The following is a 19682-nucleotide window of genomic DNA, read 5'->3' on the forward strand; positions in this document are numbered from 1 at the left end:
TAACGTTTTGTATAATTTAACTTTTAGTATTGTTTTTGCATAACGTAAATGTATATATAACGTTTTTCAGATTAAACATTTCGACAAAAAATAGACTAGACTAAAAATATCATTTAAGAAAACTGTAGCTTGGCGCGAGAAATCGATTGTGGATTTAATACCAGCGACGTGAAAATATTCAAAATCTGTTTTTAAACAAATCTCATGCTAAAGGGGGGGGGGATTGTTCCCTAGTCTGATTTAAACGACATTTTTCTGAAATTAATTTATTAATATAAATTTACAGAAATAAACCCCATAAAAATTGCTTGCAGCGCTAAAAATATTTAGAGACTAAGAAGTTACAGCTGATTATAGTTGAATTATATCATTGCAATTGCTTTCAATACCTGAAAGAAAGACATATTCGTTCCTTTTCTACATCTTCATACAAAATGTATGTGCCTGGTCTCTGGCCATCTTTTCCGAGAATTTCTGTAGCTTCTGTTCTCGTTAGCACAATTGGATCGATTCTGCAAACAAACGAAATCACATTAGATGCAAGTGGAACAGATTTGGTTAATAAATTCAAATCATGAAAGTATGGTAATATACCCTAATGTTGCATTGCGGCCGTGACCATTAATTTCCAGGACTGTTCTATGAATTCCGGAAAATATTATATCAATTGCATACCCGTTTAATGTATTTCAAAGAAACTTACACCTGCCATAATGTACTTCTTTATTTAGGTGTAAAAATTTTGGAATAAACTTTTAAGTGTGTTTAACGACGCCGTTTCGTCAAGGAAAATAAAAAAAGTCACAGTTTAAGTGCCTATAACTTCAAAGCAAAGCTATAGTTTTGAACTATGCCGTAAAGAATTATCTGAAAACTTTAGAACAACAAATAGCTTATATGTTCAAAATGTTACTATTTTTTTTTAATGAGCGCCAATTTGGCGAGATTTATTTTTAGGTGAAAATTATTAAATCAAATAATAATTCTAAGTTATTGCAAATTTTCATGAGTCCAAGTAATGCCGCGTTTGGAATTCAAGTACTGAAAAACTAAACCTAAATTCCTTTTATCACTAAACTGTGGCTTTTCTTCTTATAGATATTCCTCTTCAGAATAGTTAGCATAGGGATAGCTAGCTGAAGGTAGAAAAAACTTAATTTAACAGTCATAAATAATTGTTATAAACTCGCAGCAGTTATAAAAATATATTATTCACTAAAAAAATTATCTCATGTGACGTTAGAACCTTCGAAAATTCAACGATAGAACGATGGAAAACTCTTTAATTCTGATGTTGGGGTTTTCTTTACGACTCCCAACACTCTTAAACTTCGTTCCGTAAGCAAATGACTTCGCTTCAGAAGATGAAGTGAAGATGAATCATTCACCATAATCTTCGGAGAAATTTCTTAAAAAGATTTTAGAACGGAGAAATTTCTTTTCTGTTCCCGAAGCAGAAAAAAATGCTTCAAAATTAATGAAAAATCAAGGTTTAAATATGACGAAGAAACTATCCCAAAAGAGGACTTCAAAAGTTTTTTCTAAAGCATTTACATCTGTGAACAGAAAGGAATTACATCATGTGGTAGTTAATTCGAACTAAATGGGTATGTAATTTAGGAGTTATTAGATCGGTCCTGGAAATTAACAACCACCCCTTGCATTCGGCCCATACAGTAATTGTGTTAAAATTCCTTATTTTTAGTAATAGACGACATATTATTACTGAGTGCCTCAAATGTTACTGATGATTTTTAAAAAAAATCAATTGAAGTACAACTTAAGGAGTTGAATTATGAACTAGCGGCAATCTGCTTAGGTAACGAAGCACTTTATTCGCAACAAGTTTTAAGATTAGTTACAAAAATCATCATCAGATGGCGCTACTGACTGAATAAAACTATAAAACAATGTTTTGAGCTGCGCGTTAGACCATCCGTGGCGCATGTTAATTTTATCTTCAGACTGCGCCAGTTTGTTACTATAAATGATACTTATTTTGTAAACATTGATTTGTATTTTTCTCGATTAACTGCGCCATCTATGGACAAAATTTGTGACTATTTTTTTAACTTCATGAGAACTAATTCTTAGTTACTTGATCACAAAACAACTAATCCAATTATTTCTCAAACAGTTTGGTCATTTTTAGGATCTTTAAATTCCACTCTGGTACTGTGAGTTATTAGACTTAACACATTCTTATACATTTTCAAGAACTGACAACATTAAATTATGAAGATCAACAGATGCCATTTACAATTATCTAGAAAATAACACTCAAATAACGTGTTTTCCAACTCAAGTTTTTCTGATTAAAATCTAATTCAGTTTGAAATTGCATTTAATTAATTTTATTGTTGATTACAAAAAGATTATTCATTTATAATGTTCTTATATGTTAACGTTATAATATATAATGATAACGCGGTATTGTTTAATATTTGTTTTAAATATCAAGAGTAAAATTTGACGAAACATGGATTTTTTGTAAAATAAGACGAAGAAAAAAATTTATGTTATTTGTTCAAATATAATATAATGCTTTAAATAAAGCTGATGTATTTTGTCTAACCACCTATGTAATTAAATACCAATTATTATGTCAAGATTCTTGTAATTAATTTCAGAGTATGTTTTACTGTAGGTTTCCTAACATGATCAATATACAAACTTAAAAAACTTAATACAAAAAACAAAATTCAAATGATAAATAAGATAAGCATGAAGATAAAAACATTTGTAGTTATTTCCACGACAAAAGTAAGCAACAAAATGTTAAAAAGTAAAAAAGAAAAAATTTAATCAATTACAAAGGAGGAAAGTTCTTTGAAAAATGACATCTTATCAGTTATTAGAAAAGGGGAAATTTCCTTTCAATATAGGATTAAAACAATATAAAATTACAAAAGGTCTTAAATCGCCATTCTTGTACTTAATCCTCTTTTTAGATTTACTGATAGTGCTGTAATCCATGAATATGTAAGTGCTTTAAGCCACGTGATTGCGGGAAATCGTGGGTTAGGTGGTCAAGGAGCGGGTTTTACAATATCTCAATTGAGGCTCTAAAATGAAAGGCTGTTAAGTTTCCAAATTATATTATTTGAAGCATTTTCCTTACTCTTTTGTTTAAATAGATGCATTAGCTGTTAAAATTATAAGGCTAATGATTCCTCTAAATCTCGAAATTTTATTTTCAAAAAGCTTTCCTTACTTCTTCGTTTAAATAGATGCATAATCTGTTAAAAATATACGGCTAATGATTCTTCTAAATTTACAAATTCTATTGTGTAAAACGTCTGTCTTAATCCTTTGTTGAAATAGATATATTAGCTGTCAAAATGTTCCAGAAAATAACAATTGTCCCACAAGACCAGTGATTTTGAACTTTAGTTGTCAAAAAAGAATTTTTGAAAACATAAGACAAAACCAGTTTCGAATCTCAGCAATGGCTGGTGTATTACTTATTCTAAGGTATGCTGTTTCAGATTCACTTCCATCAATATATTAACGTAAAGTAGTCTCAGAGATGACATTTATCCCCAGTATGGTAAATGGTTTCATGTTTTACAACATTAATGTAACTACTACCCTTGTGTACTACTTTGCGGCCGACTACAGTGTCTCACGAAGACGTATATAGCACGTACTCTGTGGTTCTTAGCGGATTCGAAGATCGAACCTTGGCACCTCCAGACCACTATCCGATTCTCTAACAACTGGGCTACTTCAGCTTCGCCTAATACCATATTGACCTTATATATTAGTGAATGACTTTTCCAACTGATTAAAAGAAGAAAAAAAATTCTGAATGCAAAAGATTTCAGAACATTACATTTTCAGGTGTATTCACTTTTTGCCTTCTTCACGCTTAATATCTGCCACATTAAGATATCAAATCTCTTAATATAATTGTTCTTTTTTAAGCTTATCTAATATTAGAGTAGAATCTACAATTTACGTGCCAAAATTAGAGAACACATCCACTAAATACTACATTATCGAAATCATAAACAAGCCGGAACGACCACTACACACTAAGAACTTCATGGCGATTTGCCACTTCTGGAAAGAACCACTCGTGTGGAACAGTCAGATTATTGAAATCTTCTTTTGCACATTCATTTGTTCTTCGAATACGTTATTGGTTCGCGTGCATCACGAAACCTATTCTTATTCACAGTCTAGAAAATGATTTTAAATGTGCATTCGAAAAGCATTCGTCCGTGTAGTTTACTTTAAATCTTCTACTATTTTTAATTTTCTATTACTCTCTTACTTTCGATTGAAATTCTTAGCTTTTATCGGATTTAATTTAAGAATGAAGTGGGGTTTTTTAAAATAAAATATGAATAGTTCAAACAGTTGCTGTAGTTTTAGAAACTATTTCTAATAATAGCATTTTTCGTTCATTTTAATCAAAGGGAAGGTACAGAGCCAAAGACAAAAAATAAACCACCCTAAATAACTTTTGATCTATTAATCGGATCTTCACTTTCTAGGACTTAACCTTCATGTTTTGAGGTGGGTGACCTTAAATATGCCAATTAATTATCACAGACGATATTTTAAGTTGCAAAAACGTACTTTCTCTAAATAAACATAACTTTTCTTCTACAGATTCGGATTTCTGACCCCCAAAATATAGGGGTAGTCGCAATCTAGGAAATATAGTCTCGATAGCTTTGTCAGGAGAGCGGTCCAAAGTTTCGACCCTTTAATGTTAATTTTATTTTTTGGGTATTCCATGATATCTTGAGAACTTTTTAGGAAATTTAAAAAAATTTGCACACAATTATAAAAATTTTTAATCAAAGATAAATTCATGCAAGAAATTACTTTTAAGTAAATATTTATTAATTATTCTAATTTTATTTAATAATAGTCGTTTTCGTTAATAATAGTTTACTTGGTTATGAAAGAATTTTCTATCAAAGAAGCAAGAGGACATTCAATAAAAAATAAAAGTTATTTATATTAAAATGTTTTCATTAATTTAAAATCATAAGGAAGATATCTCAATTACATTGAGTTTTTAAATCATGAAAAAAAGGATTATAGTTTTAATATATAAAGGAAAGGATTATAGTTTGAATAATAAATTTCTTGAATAACAAACAAACGTGTTTAGAATAATTTATAGCAGTTATGAAAGTATTTGCAATCAGAGAATCTAAGAGACATTTAATTCAATTTTAAAAAATTTTGAACAACAATATAATTTTTCATTGATGTTGACAAGGAAGGAAGGTATAACAAGTATTATTCATCACATTAAATTTTTGTGTTTGAATTGCTTCTAACATAAGTAGTAAATAAATATATGTGTCGTTTAATTTGACTTAATCATGATATTAATTGCTTTCAAAGAAGCAAGAGAACGTATAACTGAAAGTTATGTAAATAAAAATGTTTGTCAATACTTCCTTTCCGTTAATAGTACGTTTTTTTTTAAGTACCATAATCTTATTGAATTTTTTTAAACATAAATAATAAAAAGGCATGATGTGTAGAATTTGATTTCTTTTTAAAGGTACTTATAATGAAAGAAGGAAGAGATTTGATAAATTTTAAAAAAGTTAAGAGACTTAAGAACTTAAAGAAGGAACACAACAATTACATTAAATTTTTGTACATAAATACTTTTTAACATAAGATAAAGGATAAGAACGTGTTTAGTCTAATTTAACTTGTTTATGAATATGTTCGCGATAAAAGAAATAACAGGACATTTAAAAAGAATTTTAGAAAATTTAACGTAAGTTATTTTCGTTTCTTAAATAATAATAATTTTCATTTATTCATACTTAGAAAGTACAAGTTCTCATTAAAAATGCCTCTTCATTGTTGAAATAATTATTTGTATCGAAATATTCTTATAATAAATCAAGTTCGTTGTTTTTAACTTCATCAATATAGCTGTTCTCCTTCGAATTATCTGTTTTTTTATAATTTAAAATAAGCAAGAAAGGAAAGAAATTATACAAACATTTTGAAGCTTAGAAAATTTTTAAATTGATTTTATTTTCACTATTCCTTAACAACTATCAAAAATAATTATCATACACACATTGAAAAGCTTCAAATTCATAATTTTAATGTACGAACCAATTTACAATCTTTGGTAGAAATTTCTTATGACTATTGGAATTGAATTAAATTATTTTTTTATCTGAAATGCAATGAATAAAATTCCAATAGATTCAAAAATTTGTTTTTAGGATTTTTGTTTTTACTTTGCATGATGAAATTCATACAACTGAAACAGGAGTTAAAAACAATGAAATTTCTTTTTATAGTAATAAATAGTTAAGCGAAACAATCGGAGACGTCACAAAGCCTATAATTTAGAATTCTCTCCATAGCGCTATGGAAAACATAAATGACAAGTTGTCATAAAATTTCATTAAATAAGAATATTTCATAACACACAATAGATTACTATTTTTATTTCAGAATACTTAAATAAAAAAGCGCTACATTATTAAACTTTTGATTTACTTTTCAGAATTGCGATGTATTTGACAATTTTATTCTAAACAAAAGAAATCTGATGGGGTTTTGAAAAATAGAAAAGGAAATATATCTCAGAATTGTACTTCGCAGCTTATCGAAGCTTAGTGTTCGCGGCAAGAAAAAGCTTCTTGTTCTTGATTTGTTGGTTTTTGTTACCCAAGGTGGAAAAAACCTCGTAAGAACATTTCTGTGACAGGATATTTCGTTCTCGCCAAATCGCCTTTGGGAGGGAACTGTTGGGGTTTTTCTTGATTCAATCGATCCGTAGATGGATGGAAATAAAAGTCACGAAAGGAATGGAAAGTCACTGAAGATTTTTTTTCTCTTTGCCGCATCAAGTGGGAAATAAAAATGGAATTTTGAACTATTCATAAACTTCACACATTTCCCCTATTGTGAAAATTTTCATTTTTGTTGCATTAAAAAAACAAGACTTTCTATAAATATTATTTCAATATATATATATATCTATATTGTAAGTCGTTGAAAAATTGTGGCAGATTAAAATAGTAATAAAAATAGCTTCTTATTTTCTTTAAAAAAAAATGAAAATTGGATTTATAGTAAATTGTTGCTTGAATTTTTTTTTTTTTAATTTAGCATTTTATTACATTCACAAAGAAGTGTTAAGGAATTTTCACACTAGTAATAAAGCAAGAGAAAAGCAACTTTTCCTTTCCCCAAAACACATAAAAATGACACATTTGAAACTTGTTATTAAATGAGGATATCGATAATTTCATACACAAAATTTCACATTGCTATACACATATCAATTAGAAAATTTTATTATTAAAACATACGAGTTCAAAGAGTTAAATACAGAAAAAAATTAATAAAATTAGTAAATTTTCAAAACCCACCATAAACCTCCGTTCTTGTTGAACTGTTGATTGCCGCAGTATTTTAAATTGAATATAGTTTTAAGTTTTAATTGAATGGTTAATGTCATCTTCAATTCACTAAATAAAATTTGATATAATCTTTTTAAAAGTACCTACTGTATAAAAAGTAAAAATACCTTTATAATTATAACCTTTTGTTTTCTTTAGTTAATCATAAATTTAAATATTTCATAACTAATTCAGATATTTCTTTCCTTAAACTCATAACTATTGTGTATATCTAAGAACATGGCAATCGGGTGATATTTTTCGAAAAATTTATTGCATACTGACTCACTAAAATCTAACATAATTTTTTATAAAGTTCTGTGTTCAAAATGCAGAAATAAAGAACTTTCGTAAAAATATTTTTAAAAAAATTCAAATATTATAACTGCTAAACATTTTGCCTTCGTGTCTTAATTTTATGCATGTATCCAAAAGCTATTAACATAATTGGACACAATTAAAAAAAACGTAAAACTTATGACACAATCATCGAAATCAAACCCTTATTTTTCATAAAGTATAAAATCAAAAATGAAAAAAATATAAAGATTAATTATTATTATGGTAAGAATTAATCATTTATGAATATTGAACACAACTGTTTAGTGCCACAACTTATGCCTAAAGTCATAGACAGGTTAAGAAAAAATAGGACGGAAAAAAATTAAACTCGCTAAAGTCTAATGTTATTAAATGAAATTTACTTTATTAAGTCTACATTTATTTTATAAAGTCTTACGTCACCAATCACTATACCAAACAATAAGGTAGAATAAAATTATAGGTAATAAGGCATTGATAATTAAATATAATAAGGTGTTAATAATATTGATAAGGTATAATCAATTATAAATAAATATGTTACACAACATTTAATGTTTCATGATTATATTTTCCCCCATGATTCATAGTTTAATCAGTATTCATTGATTCAATTACCATCACATTTTTCCTAACTCATAAATCGACAAAAATGGCTCGCTTCAAAAGAACAATAAATTCCGTGATTCTCATTGAAAATCATTACACAAACAAGAGCATGGCTAGCATTTTTTCCTTAACTCAAAGATAGAGAAAAATATTTAAGTTTTACAGAACAATAAATTTTCTAATATTCATTGAAACTTAACATAAGTCTACAGCAAAATCATAAAAATATCACGAAAAGGCTTAGTATGTTTTAAAGGTAATGTAAAACCTGTTTTAAGAACAATAGCTAAAAAATTTTGATCGCATTATTGCAATCACTGGTTACCCACTGGTCAATTTTTTTCCCTGGGCAGACTGTCATAAACGCCACGACATTTTAAGTCATGGGTTGAAAAAACTGCTTCAATTGATTTCTATCCTCCAAATATCTGGATTGGTTTTCAATTCCAGCCAAATATACATTTCTTAAGACGTCATAAAATTCTTTTCCTTCTTCAGTATTCATATTTATATTAAAATCGTAACCAAGACAATAATTATGAATAAGTTAATCATAAACAGGAAATAAAAATTCTTAAAATTATTATGTAAAAACACTAAAAATACACTCTGCTAAAAAGAAAAAGAAAAAAACAACAACTCCAAGAAGTTCCAAAATGATCGTCTGCTTTTTTTCATTTGATTTTGTTGTGCTGCTTTTTCTTTTTGATGCTCATGTTAGCCTGATTTTTCATGACTCTTACAAATTTTTACTTGTGTTTATGGTGTTGATCTAGTCGATGAAATTAATTTAGTCGATGAAATTAATCTAGTTTAAAAATGTGCTAAAAACACCCATTTTCTGAAATGGGAAAAAAACGTAAAAAATAAGAAGTTTTTGTTGAGAATATTTAATTAATCTATAACAGATTTGCGATTTGAATTTTTCTCCTTATTTCATTATAACAAAAATTACTGCAAAACTTCCAAACAACTATAAAAGTTGTAAAGTGGCAAAACTTTCTGAAGCACCATATCGTCTATTACACCACCGAAATCTAGCATTCTCTCACATGAAGCGCTACATCAAAAAAGAAAAGAACATAAAGAAAAAATAAGTGTTTTGTTAAGAATATTTAATAGTTTTACTTGGAGGTCAAGTTGCAAGTGAAACCGTGATCTCGCACGTGCTTTTGATAGCTTTTTCATTTATTTATTTATTCTTTACTCTAAAGGTAGATAAATAACTCCGCTCGTCTCCACGAGAAAATAACATTCCAGAGAATGTTGTTTGTGACGGAACTAAGAGAATTTATTTCGGTATGAGATATGAATCATATTTATTTTTTCACATTTTTGCCCATCGTGTCCGAATTTCAATTCTTGTATAAACTCTTATGATTTTCCTACGGTGTGTGAATTTTGATGTTGTTTTTTAAACTAAATTGAAATATTAAATGATTAATAAAAGCTATTTTTAGCAAAAAGAAAAATTTTTAAGATAAAAATGCAACGAGAGGATTGAAAATTATGAAATTAATGTCTAAATTGCATTTTTATTTTTGTGGTAAGGAATAATAAGTAAAAAGTAAAATAACGACGCAATTAATAGTAGTTTCTGTACGAGATGTAGATCATGTTTATTTTTACGCACTTTAATGCTCTCCAGGTCTCTTTTAAGATGCAATAATTGTTCTACGGAGTCAGAATTTTAATCTTTAAATTGAATAAAAAGACCTTATTTTGCATAAAGGTGAGTTTTATTAATAAAAAGATATGATTGTTAATTATGAAGTTGTTACTTTTGTTAATTCTTCTTTTTCTTGGTTATACAGCCCAAATGCTCCACAGTTTAATTTTTATTCGCATCTCTTACAATTCAATTTCTAATTTAAAATATTTAATAAAAACAGATTTGCTATAGTTATTTTTATTTTGAGTGATAAATTTCTTATTATTGATAATAATTATAACTTTCCATGTTTCTTGTATCAAAAAATGAACAAAATAAGAACAATTAATGATAACTTAAAATTTATACGTATTTCAGATTATTATCAAATTTCCAACTATAAATGTTTATTAATAAATATAAATGCTACAGTAAGTCTCAATCTATGTCATCATAATTTTTTAAATAAAAATTTTTTTAGAAATTTTTTTTAAATAAATTATAATTTATTATGCTTGAATTGAATTCATAAATTATAATGCTAATATTTATACTGATTGAAATTCAAAATTTTGTTCAAATCTTTATTGTCGTACTAGAATTCGATTCGTAACTATTTTTCCATTCTGAAACTTGAAATAAAAGTAATCGAATAATAGAAATAATATATTTGATTTAAATATTTGTTTAATAATCAAATTGCCCTATTTTCCGGTTGTAATTGCCCATTAAAGTGAAAACAAAATGTAATAAAAAAAATTTCTTTTATATCGTAATTGAAACTTCTGATAACATTTTGTAAAATTAGTAAATTTGATCAATATATTATTATCCAATGATGTATAATTCAAATGTTATATACATTATGCATTTAAATACATTTTACACTTTATATGCATCATTATATTATTATGTTCGAATTATAAGATTCAAATCCCAAAAATGATTATAATTTTAACAATAACAACTAAAAATTAAAAAAAGTAATTAAAATCAATTGTTTTAATGAGAAGTAGATAATTTATTATAATTATGATAATATTAAAATGTATTTAATATAAGCGAACTCTTCTAGTTTTTCCAACACGAATGGTCAAAACGTGTGCAATTGAGAACACAGCCAGAGCACTTTCACAATATCGGTCAATTTATCTTTCTCAATTCCTTTCTTAAGTCTTGACACTGGTCACATTAAGAAGAAATTATTTCTGGCCTCAAGAGTTGAATCCAAACCTCAAGAATTCCACCGTCCGAATAACCGTCCCACCAAACATCCACGCCGAAATAATAGGTTAAATAACTCCACTTGCTCTAGGAATATAAAAACAGGCTTATCCGGAAGGCAAGAAACTGAAGAAAATTAGTCGTGAGAGCAAGCAATAAAATAAAAATAAAAAAAGGAGCAAAGCTCACATTTAAGTGATAGAGTATCTCTGAAAGACGTCGGAGGGAGGTTTAAATGACCCAGAGTAAGTTCGGTGAACGACACCAAGTGGATAAATACCTAGGTTGAAGCTCTGTAGATCCGTTTGCAAGGATTCTGTTTAAGTCAAGCCGAATGCAATTTAAGGGCGATTTAGCGATAAAAGGAGATTTTGAAGTGACCATTTCTAAGGTCACGCTTACGGTTTTCCAGGAACACGGAATTGGAGGATTTACCTTTATTTTCAGATATCTGTTGTTGAAGGACCTTATTCTGAAAAATGATTTTAAGTAGTCCGATTTTCTGTTATATGTCTCCATTACTTGATTTCGTTGAGAAGAATTTTTTCTGTAAGACTACAATAATTCTTCGAATTTAGGATTTCGGTTTGTTTTAAATTGTTTGTTTTTAAACCATTTTGAAAAAGACATTTTTAAAAGATTAATCACGCTCTTGTGAGTTTGTTGTGTTGTGCCGTATATCTTGCTTATAACTTATAAATTTCTAGCAATAAGAACATATCGTAGGTTCAATGCTATTTAAATAACAGTGAAAAGACTTACGTGCATATATACATAAGTATATATAATATATATATATGCAGTCAAACCCCGCTACAGTGAAGTGAACCTTCAAGGGACCGAAATTTCAGTTCACTATAACCGGAACTTCACTATAACCGTTCCCAAAACAACTTTAACTAATGGCTCCAAACTCCCCCCTGTTATTACACATTAAATGACCAATAAAATGAAATACAAAAATGACTAAAAAATAATACGTAGTATTAAAAAATGTGTCAACTTATATTTTTCAGCTAATATTATTAACTTAATATTTTAACTTATATTTTGTTAACTTATAATTATTATTATTCGTCTTGCGCACACAAAAAATTAGTAATTTTTAGTTGGCGAGCAATCCTCAACATCAGATATGGAAACACTTCCCGGCTCTCCGATATTTTTCCTGAATTTATGCTATTTCGCTGTTTAAACCTGTCTAACCAGTCACTCGAGCACATAAAAGTATTCTCATAAAATCGCTTAGCAAATTCATCGGTTTTGACTTGAAGCATTTGTCCAGATACTGGAAGATTGCGGCTTCTTTAAATGCTGAACCAATTCAATAATGAAGCAAACAAGAAAAAATGCTTGTTGCTATATTCTATGCTATAGATGGTTTGAAATATCGGTATATGTATCTATTTTGAACTAGAAATTTCAAAATTATTACGAAAAAAGGAAGAAAATCAATCGAAAANCTTCAAGGAACCGTAATTTCAGTTCACTATAACTGGAACTTCACTATATCCGTTCCCCAAACAACTTTAACTAATGGCTCCAAGCTCCCCCCTGTTATTACACATTAAATGACCAATAAAATGAATTTTTAACTGTGTATATATATATATATATATATATATGAAGTGAAGGGAGATCGATCTCTAAGTTACGAAGTAAAAGTTTTATGTGCTGAAAATCTTAGAATGATTCATTGAAAGAATCTTAGAAAAATTCAATGTTCATTGATTGAAACGAAAAATCAAATAATAATACTCCATCGAATAAATAAATTAATTCAAAACTTAAAATTCCAGCACGGACAGTCTGTTCTGTGATCATAATCTTATTCAAATGTTTCCGCCACTTGCTTCAACTTGTGAAATTGTGTAATAATCCATTGCAAAAAGGCAAAACAAAAAGCCCCTTTCCCCTTTATAATGCAAATAAGAGTTTATTTCATTCGTGTATTCAAAAATGCTATATACCTATAATGGAAGATGAACTAATGTCCAGTTAATCAATGACGCGATAAAAGTATACAGTAACGACGGTAAATTATAAGACTGGTGGGATATAAGCTACTAAGGGGGTTTCATTCATCGATTCTTAATTGCTATGTAATTATTTATTTTTTCTTGACTTTAAGAAAATCGAACCATAAAATTAAAAGATTCCAAAATTTTTATCGTAATAATACAATTTTGATTCCAGACTGTAATTGGATAAAATTTAAACTTAATTGTTTTGATTGCTTACCATTGCAACTTTGAAAGATTTTATAGCAATCATATGCTTTGCTTTTTAGTTAATAAATTTGATTTAAAAAGCTTTCTCTTACCAATGCATATATTTAATTGAAAAATATAAATAAGAAGTATACATAGTCATGCAGGAATGAATCAAGTTGCACTGAGAAAAAATGCATGGTCAAAACTTACACTATATGGTTAAATTTACCGTATTTCTGGCTCTATATTTATGGGAACACCAAAAAACTCGGATTTTGGTTAAATTAACCATAGAATATAGTGTTATAATAAGTGATAAAATTTAGTAAATATGGCAAAATTTGGGGATTTTTTCATGATTTATTAGAACATGGCATAAAAACCATTTATTGCGTAAAATTCATTTATCAGTTTTGTATTTTTTACTGAATTTTGATAATAAGAACTATAGTTTTGAAAACCAGAACATCCGATAAACCGTTAACATATGAAGCGGAAAATTACTGATTCGATTAAAGTATGGCATAAAAACTATTTATTCCGTGAAATTTACTTCTCAGTTTTGTATTTTTGACTAAATGTTTGATTATGAGAACTATAATTTTTAAAAACCAGGATTTCTGGTAAACAGTTATCATATGAACCTAAATATTACTGAAAGAATAGTTTTTAAAAATTTGATTTATCATCAGAATAAATTTTTTTTTGTATTAAAAATGTCATTACCATGCAGTACGATAATTTTAACAGATTTTTTTTCCTTGTAAATTGGAAAAAAAAATATATTGTTAATTTTTTCACTCCTTTACTACCACTTTCAAAATTAAACAATAATGCTCGATAAAATTGGAAAATACGAAATTCATTTTAAAATACAAAAATATATGTAGGAAATATTTTTTAAAATGGAAAAAATTATAAGTTGCTTAAGTTTAGTTTCTTTCAATTTAAAAACGCATATTCTTTGACGAAACAATTCAATCACAATTGCACTGATAACTCAGATATTTTTATCAATGACTGAAATCACAAAACTTATCAGGATCTAATCTTTTTATTTCGATATGAAAAAAACTCCTTACGATATTGTTTCTATCTATTGTTCTTTGATCTATTTTTTAATTTAAACTGCGACGTTTCAATCCCTCCCTTTTAATAATGATTCAAATATTTTCCAAACAATAGCGTATCTGATTTAACTATGATTAACATTTGTTGATTGAGATTGCCAAAAGTATTCATTAATGACGAATGAAACAAATCAAGTTATTTTATGTTTCTTTCATTTATTTAATATAAAGAGTAATGCAAAATTCATTAGTATTTCAGTATAATTAGCTCATTATTAAATATGTGAGAAAACAAGAACACGCAGAATTGTTTTAGATTTTAATCGCAAAGAGAAATTAGACATTTTCAGTATTTATTTGCAGTTTAATTACATAATTTGAAGAAATTGGCTATTTTATATACATTTTTAATTAGTATATCTATGTAGTTTTCCCTACTTAACTGCAATAAATTTTAAAGGAATGATACTTTTTTAATTGTTTTTCCTTACTCTCTGATTAAATACCCTGATTTTCCAGTATTTTTTTGCTAATTATGCCACTTTATTATGAATGATCTATTTTAAAAAAATAACAATAGAAATGACATCATAGTATTAATATTAATAATCCCCGTTAATCTATAACTACTATTGTCAAAATATTTTTAAAATACTTTTTAAAAAGACGGCAAATGTAGAAGAAAATTGCAAATTGATTTTAAAAAAATAATTATTTAAATCATCTGAAAATTATTCAATATAGTAAATGTGAAACTAATATAATTTAATTTTGTATTTTCTGTGATTAGTTTCGATAATAATTCTTTAAATTATGAATTAAATTATCTTATCACCTTCGCAGGGGAGTGGAGTCTCAAAACGTATTGCTAAAACAAACTTTGTCAAAAGAATATAACAATGATGCCTAACCAAAACTTAATCTTTTTAACTAATATAAAATCTCCCAAATTCAATTTAGTGCAAATCTTAATAAGCACTGTTAAAATAATATGACAATTCCTGAGATGCCAACTGCTCCGGACACGCCAAAATAATTAAAAAAAAAACAGTAAATAACTGCAAACTAAATTTTGCAAATATTTGACTATTTTTGCTTGCTTTTTAAAAGGTATAACATGACATAACTATTATAAAGTAGTGAATTATATAAGCCTACGAATTATTTAGAAATAGTGGTGGTTATAAATCTACTAAATTGAATTTATTAAACCAAGAATCACAATTGATAAAATACCACTTTAAAATATTTATTTGCAGTCCAGAGCAAGTGGCATCTCTGCAATTCTATCTAATAAAAACTAATATATTAAACTCAGAATTTAAATAAAAATGTAATTCGTATATACAAATCTTTTATTATTAATGTTGCCTCTATTTAAAATATTGTAACAAAACCTGTATGAAATAACTGTTAAATAATTCAAGCGACTCTTCAAAATAATATATATTACAGAAAAGAGAAGAATATATAATCGAAACGCAATATGAAAATAAATGTTGGTAATGGATCAAATATATATAGTTCTGTGCAGCTATTCGACCTTGTTTCTGAGTCGACAAATGCCAGACTATTACGTTAAAGCGTGCTTTGATTTCTAATATGTCTCTTTCATACTGTATTCAGCTGTTCAACATTGATACAGCGTAGGCGACGAAATTTGAAGGACAACGATCAAAAATAAGGTCTTATGATTCAGTTTTATATAAAAGATACAGGTTTTTCTATTATTTCTTTTGAAATATCACCTTTTTTTTTGTTTCTGTTTCGGAATTTTAAAAAGGTTAGAATATATGGGGAAACACTCTAGGCTTTCTCTATATATAGTGAAATTGCACGGCACAAAAAAAATTTTTTGCGTGAAAAGTAAAACAATAAACCTGAATTACTTTTGATCTAAAGATTAGATTTTTGCGTGCCATGTGATTTATGTGTATTTATATGCACTCTGTTCAGAAATTTCTCGGAAAATAGTTAAATAACAATCTATTTAATTATCATTCCACATTCAAACAAAATAGTCAAATAATCATAAACAAGATGATATTTAAATTTGAGAAAAATTGTTTATTAGCTACTTTCACCTAATACCGTTAAATAGCCAGAATTTTACCGCACCAACTGGGCCCACCTAATAAAGCTACTTAGTTTCCTGTAGCTGTGTACACATTATAGCTGAGGGGGCTTATCTGTCAAATCATGACACACAGAACGGGGGTTCGATTTCCAGCGTTCACATCACAATACTTCCACTATTCCTTTCAACATATGCAGAGAATCCAGTATCCTGCACTCTCCAATTTGCGACCCTGGACATTAAGAATACGATACTCTCATTCACGCATAGATGGCAGCACTAGAAAGATGCTTAACACAAAAAGGTTAGTATTTCCGATCTCTTACGATAGTAGAAGCAACCAGATAATCTAATTAAACCATGTTCCTCGATTCATTTGATAAATCACAGCCACAACATAACGAAAAGCCTAGCTGCATTGTCCAGTTAAATTTCTTTCTTACGGTTCTGAAACAATACTAGTTGTAAACGGTAAAAAACTCGTATAGTTTCGTATTCATGGTTTTTTAACTATACTAGTTGTAAACGGTTTAAGAACCGTAAAGGTAAAAAAATGATCTTTACCATATAACTTTGGGGCTAGTTGGATAAAGAGACTGCTGAGGTTTGTTTCACCATATTTTTATAATGAAAATTCCTACAGTATTTTAAGAGGTAATTACATAATTACTGTGGGAAATACTTTATATAAGAAAAAAAAACGTACTTTCTCTCAATACATACTCAGCATATCTTTTAAATGACATGCGAATACATCAAAATATAAATTCCTTTTTTCGTCATATTCAGTTTTTTTTTCCTTTATAGACAAAAATTTTCCAAGAAAGGAATCGTTTCTTTTTAATACATTCTACCAATGAATTTAAAATGTTGTCGGTTGAAGTTATTTAGTTTCAAATGAATTAATGAGAAATTATATGAAATTATGACCATTTTCATTTTTATCATCTAAAGTGTATTTTACATTTCGAAACTTTTTTGATTAATTTCAGACTAAGCATTTAAAATAAATAACAATAATAAAAAAAAGCATTTTGCCAAGGAAATATTTTTTGATAATTGTTTTTTATATACTTGTGCAAAAATTTTTGATTCATTCAATAGAGCGAAATGCACTTTGAAAGTAAAATTAAAAATAAAATGAATTGTTAACAGCAGTTAAACACCTTTGTGCATGCTAATATCATATTGTAAAAATTGACTGGCAAAGCGTAGAATTAGAAATTTTTTAAACTTCTTTCAACAAATCAGTTAAAAAAAAAACAGTTGTAACGCATTAGTATTTTTATTAAAACATTCTAAGATTGTGACCCCCGGTGGCTGAGTGGTAGCTCCCGTTCCGCAGGTCCTACGTTCGATCCTCGGGCCGGACAAGGTTGACTCAACCTTTCATTCCCTCAGTGGATCGATAAATGAGTACCAAGCATGCTTGGGAACTAAACATTGGGAATTCCGCGTTCGGCTGACCACCTAACCGGAACATCTGCTCCTACACCCCAGAGCACAAGGTCAAGACACAGTAGGCCTTGGCCCTCTATGAGCTGTAGCGCCACTGAGTTTAGAGTCTCCTAAGATTGTAATAAATTCGCACTACAGTTTAGTAAAACTGTAGTACTAACATGTTAAACGTTATAAGTTATCTAAAAGAGTCGTCATAAATTAATTATAAAAAGCTTTAGTCAGCATAAATTGTTTAAAGCTAATTTTCATAGCGAGTTTAAGTTTCTTCAGGACAAAAATGGCTGAAAACAGATTCTTATCTTTAAAAAAATAAAAAGAACAGTTTATGGGCTGAAGTTTCGTATTTATTCAAAGTCATATTGTTCAACGAATTATTGAAGATTTCGTCTAAGCACTAGGCGCAACAAATCCAAAAGAGAACAGATTTCCAAAAATGGTTTTCTATTGTATCACTTATTCAATTTCTTTCAATTGATGATGCACTCAAATATTTTTGTCCGTAATTGAGACAAAGAAAGGAAGCGGCACTTGAGACTTGTTCCATAGAATTAGTCCATATTGAATTGAAGTACATTTTTGGATTTAATAGAAAGGAAGTTTCAATTCTCCAAGTCCCACACCAATTCCATTATTCGATAGGCTCAGCTTTCCCTGCATTGATGTACGCAGTATCACTAAATAGAACCGATTTGTCTCACACTTGGAAAAACTATTTTCTTTTTCTTTTTTTTTCCATTGCCTGTTCGCTATCTCTCACCAGCACCCAGCTTGTTTACGCAGTTAATTCAGCTCAATATCTCCGCCTTCATATTTAGTCCGTTACTTGTTTTTAATGAATTGATATTTTGTGCACCTTATTTTTGACGTAACATTACGCTCCGGTTTAGTTTTTTTTTTTTTTTTTCATTTCCTCTTGTTAATCCTTCTTTTTACTACACCTTGCCTTTATGTTAACAAAAAGTAACAATTTCCAGCAACAAAAAAAAAGATAGAAAAGCAAATATTAATGATTGCAGCATGCTAGCAAAAAGACGTAGAAAATAGTATTAAAAACATAAGGGATTAGTGCCCTATCTATACTTTAATAAAAAAAAATATTTTATACTTTATATAATTATATTAGTGGCTAAATATAATTTTTTCTCATTGCAAAATGTAAAGATTCAAATATATGGTAAAATAAAGACAAAAGTACAAGACTTGCGATTTTTCTGCCATTGATAAAACTGGAAAAAAAAATTTTTTTTCTTCTATACACTTGATCTTGCCTAATTCAGGTGCGAAGATTTTGAATCTGAAACTAGTTTTGCCTCCTGAAGCAACAATTTTTTTTTTTAAAAAATGACATTTTCAGTCTATTTTTTGTAAAAATAAATCGGAGCTATGAATACTTCTCCATTATATCCTGTTCAGAAGCACGCGATGAAACAGTTCATAAGAGTAACACCCGCGAATGACGACGTTTCTGGGCATGGGTTTCAATACAGTTTTAATCCTGATGTTGCACTAACTCTCCCAGAAGTTCGTCGCAACATTTATGGGAACCTCTATTATATATAACGCTTTTAAACTTGTACATTTCGACAAAAAATAGACAAATGTCATTTATAAAAAAATTATTGAAGCGAGAAGCCGATCGTAAATTTA

The 19682-nt window shown here is 28.3% G+C and overlaps 1 protein-coding gene across 1 annotated transcript in view; it reads right to left on the reverse strand.

Moving 5' to 3' along the window:
• LOC107449921 (uncharacterized) overlaps positions 1–19682 on the reverse strand; it is a 41837-nt gene that overhangs the window by 11642 nt on the left and 10513 nt on the right. Inside the window, exon 2 of the mRNA XM_043049314.2 lies at positions 390–512. Within this exon, the coding sequence (XP_042905248.1) occupies positions 390–512 (123 nt within the window). The remainder of the gene's footprint in view (positions 1–389; positions 513–19682) is intronic.

This window comes from Parasteatoda tepidariorum, chromosome 3 (genome assembly GCF_043381705.1).
Source record: "Parasteatoda tepidariorum isolate YZ-2023 chromosome 3, CAS_Ptep_4.0, whole genome shotgun sequence".
Taxonomy (NCBI): domain Eukaryota; kingdom Metazoa; phylum Arthropoda; class Arachnida; order Araneae; family Theridiidae; genus Parasteatoda; species Parasteatoda tepidariorum.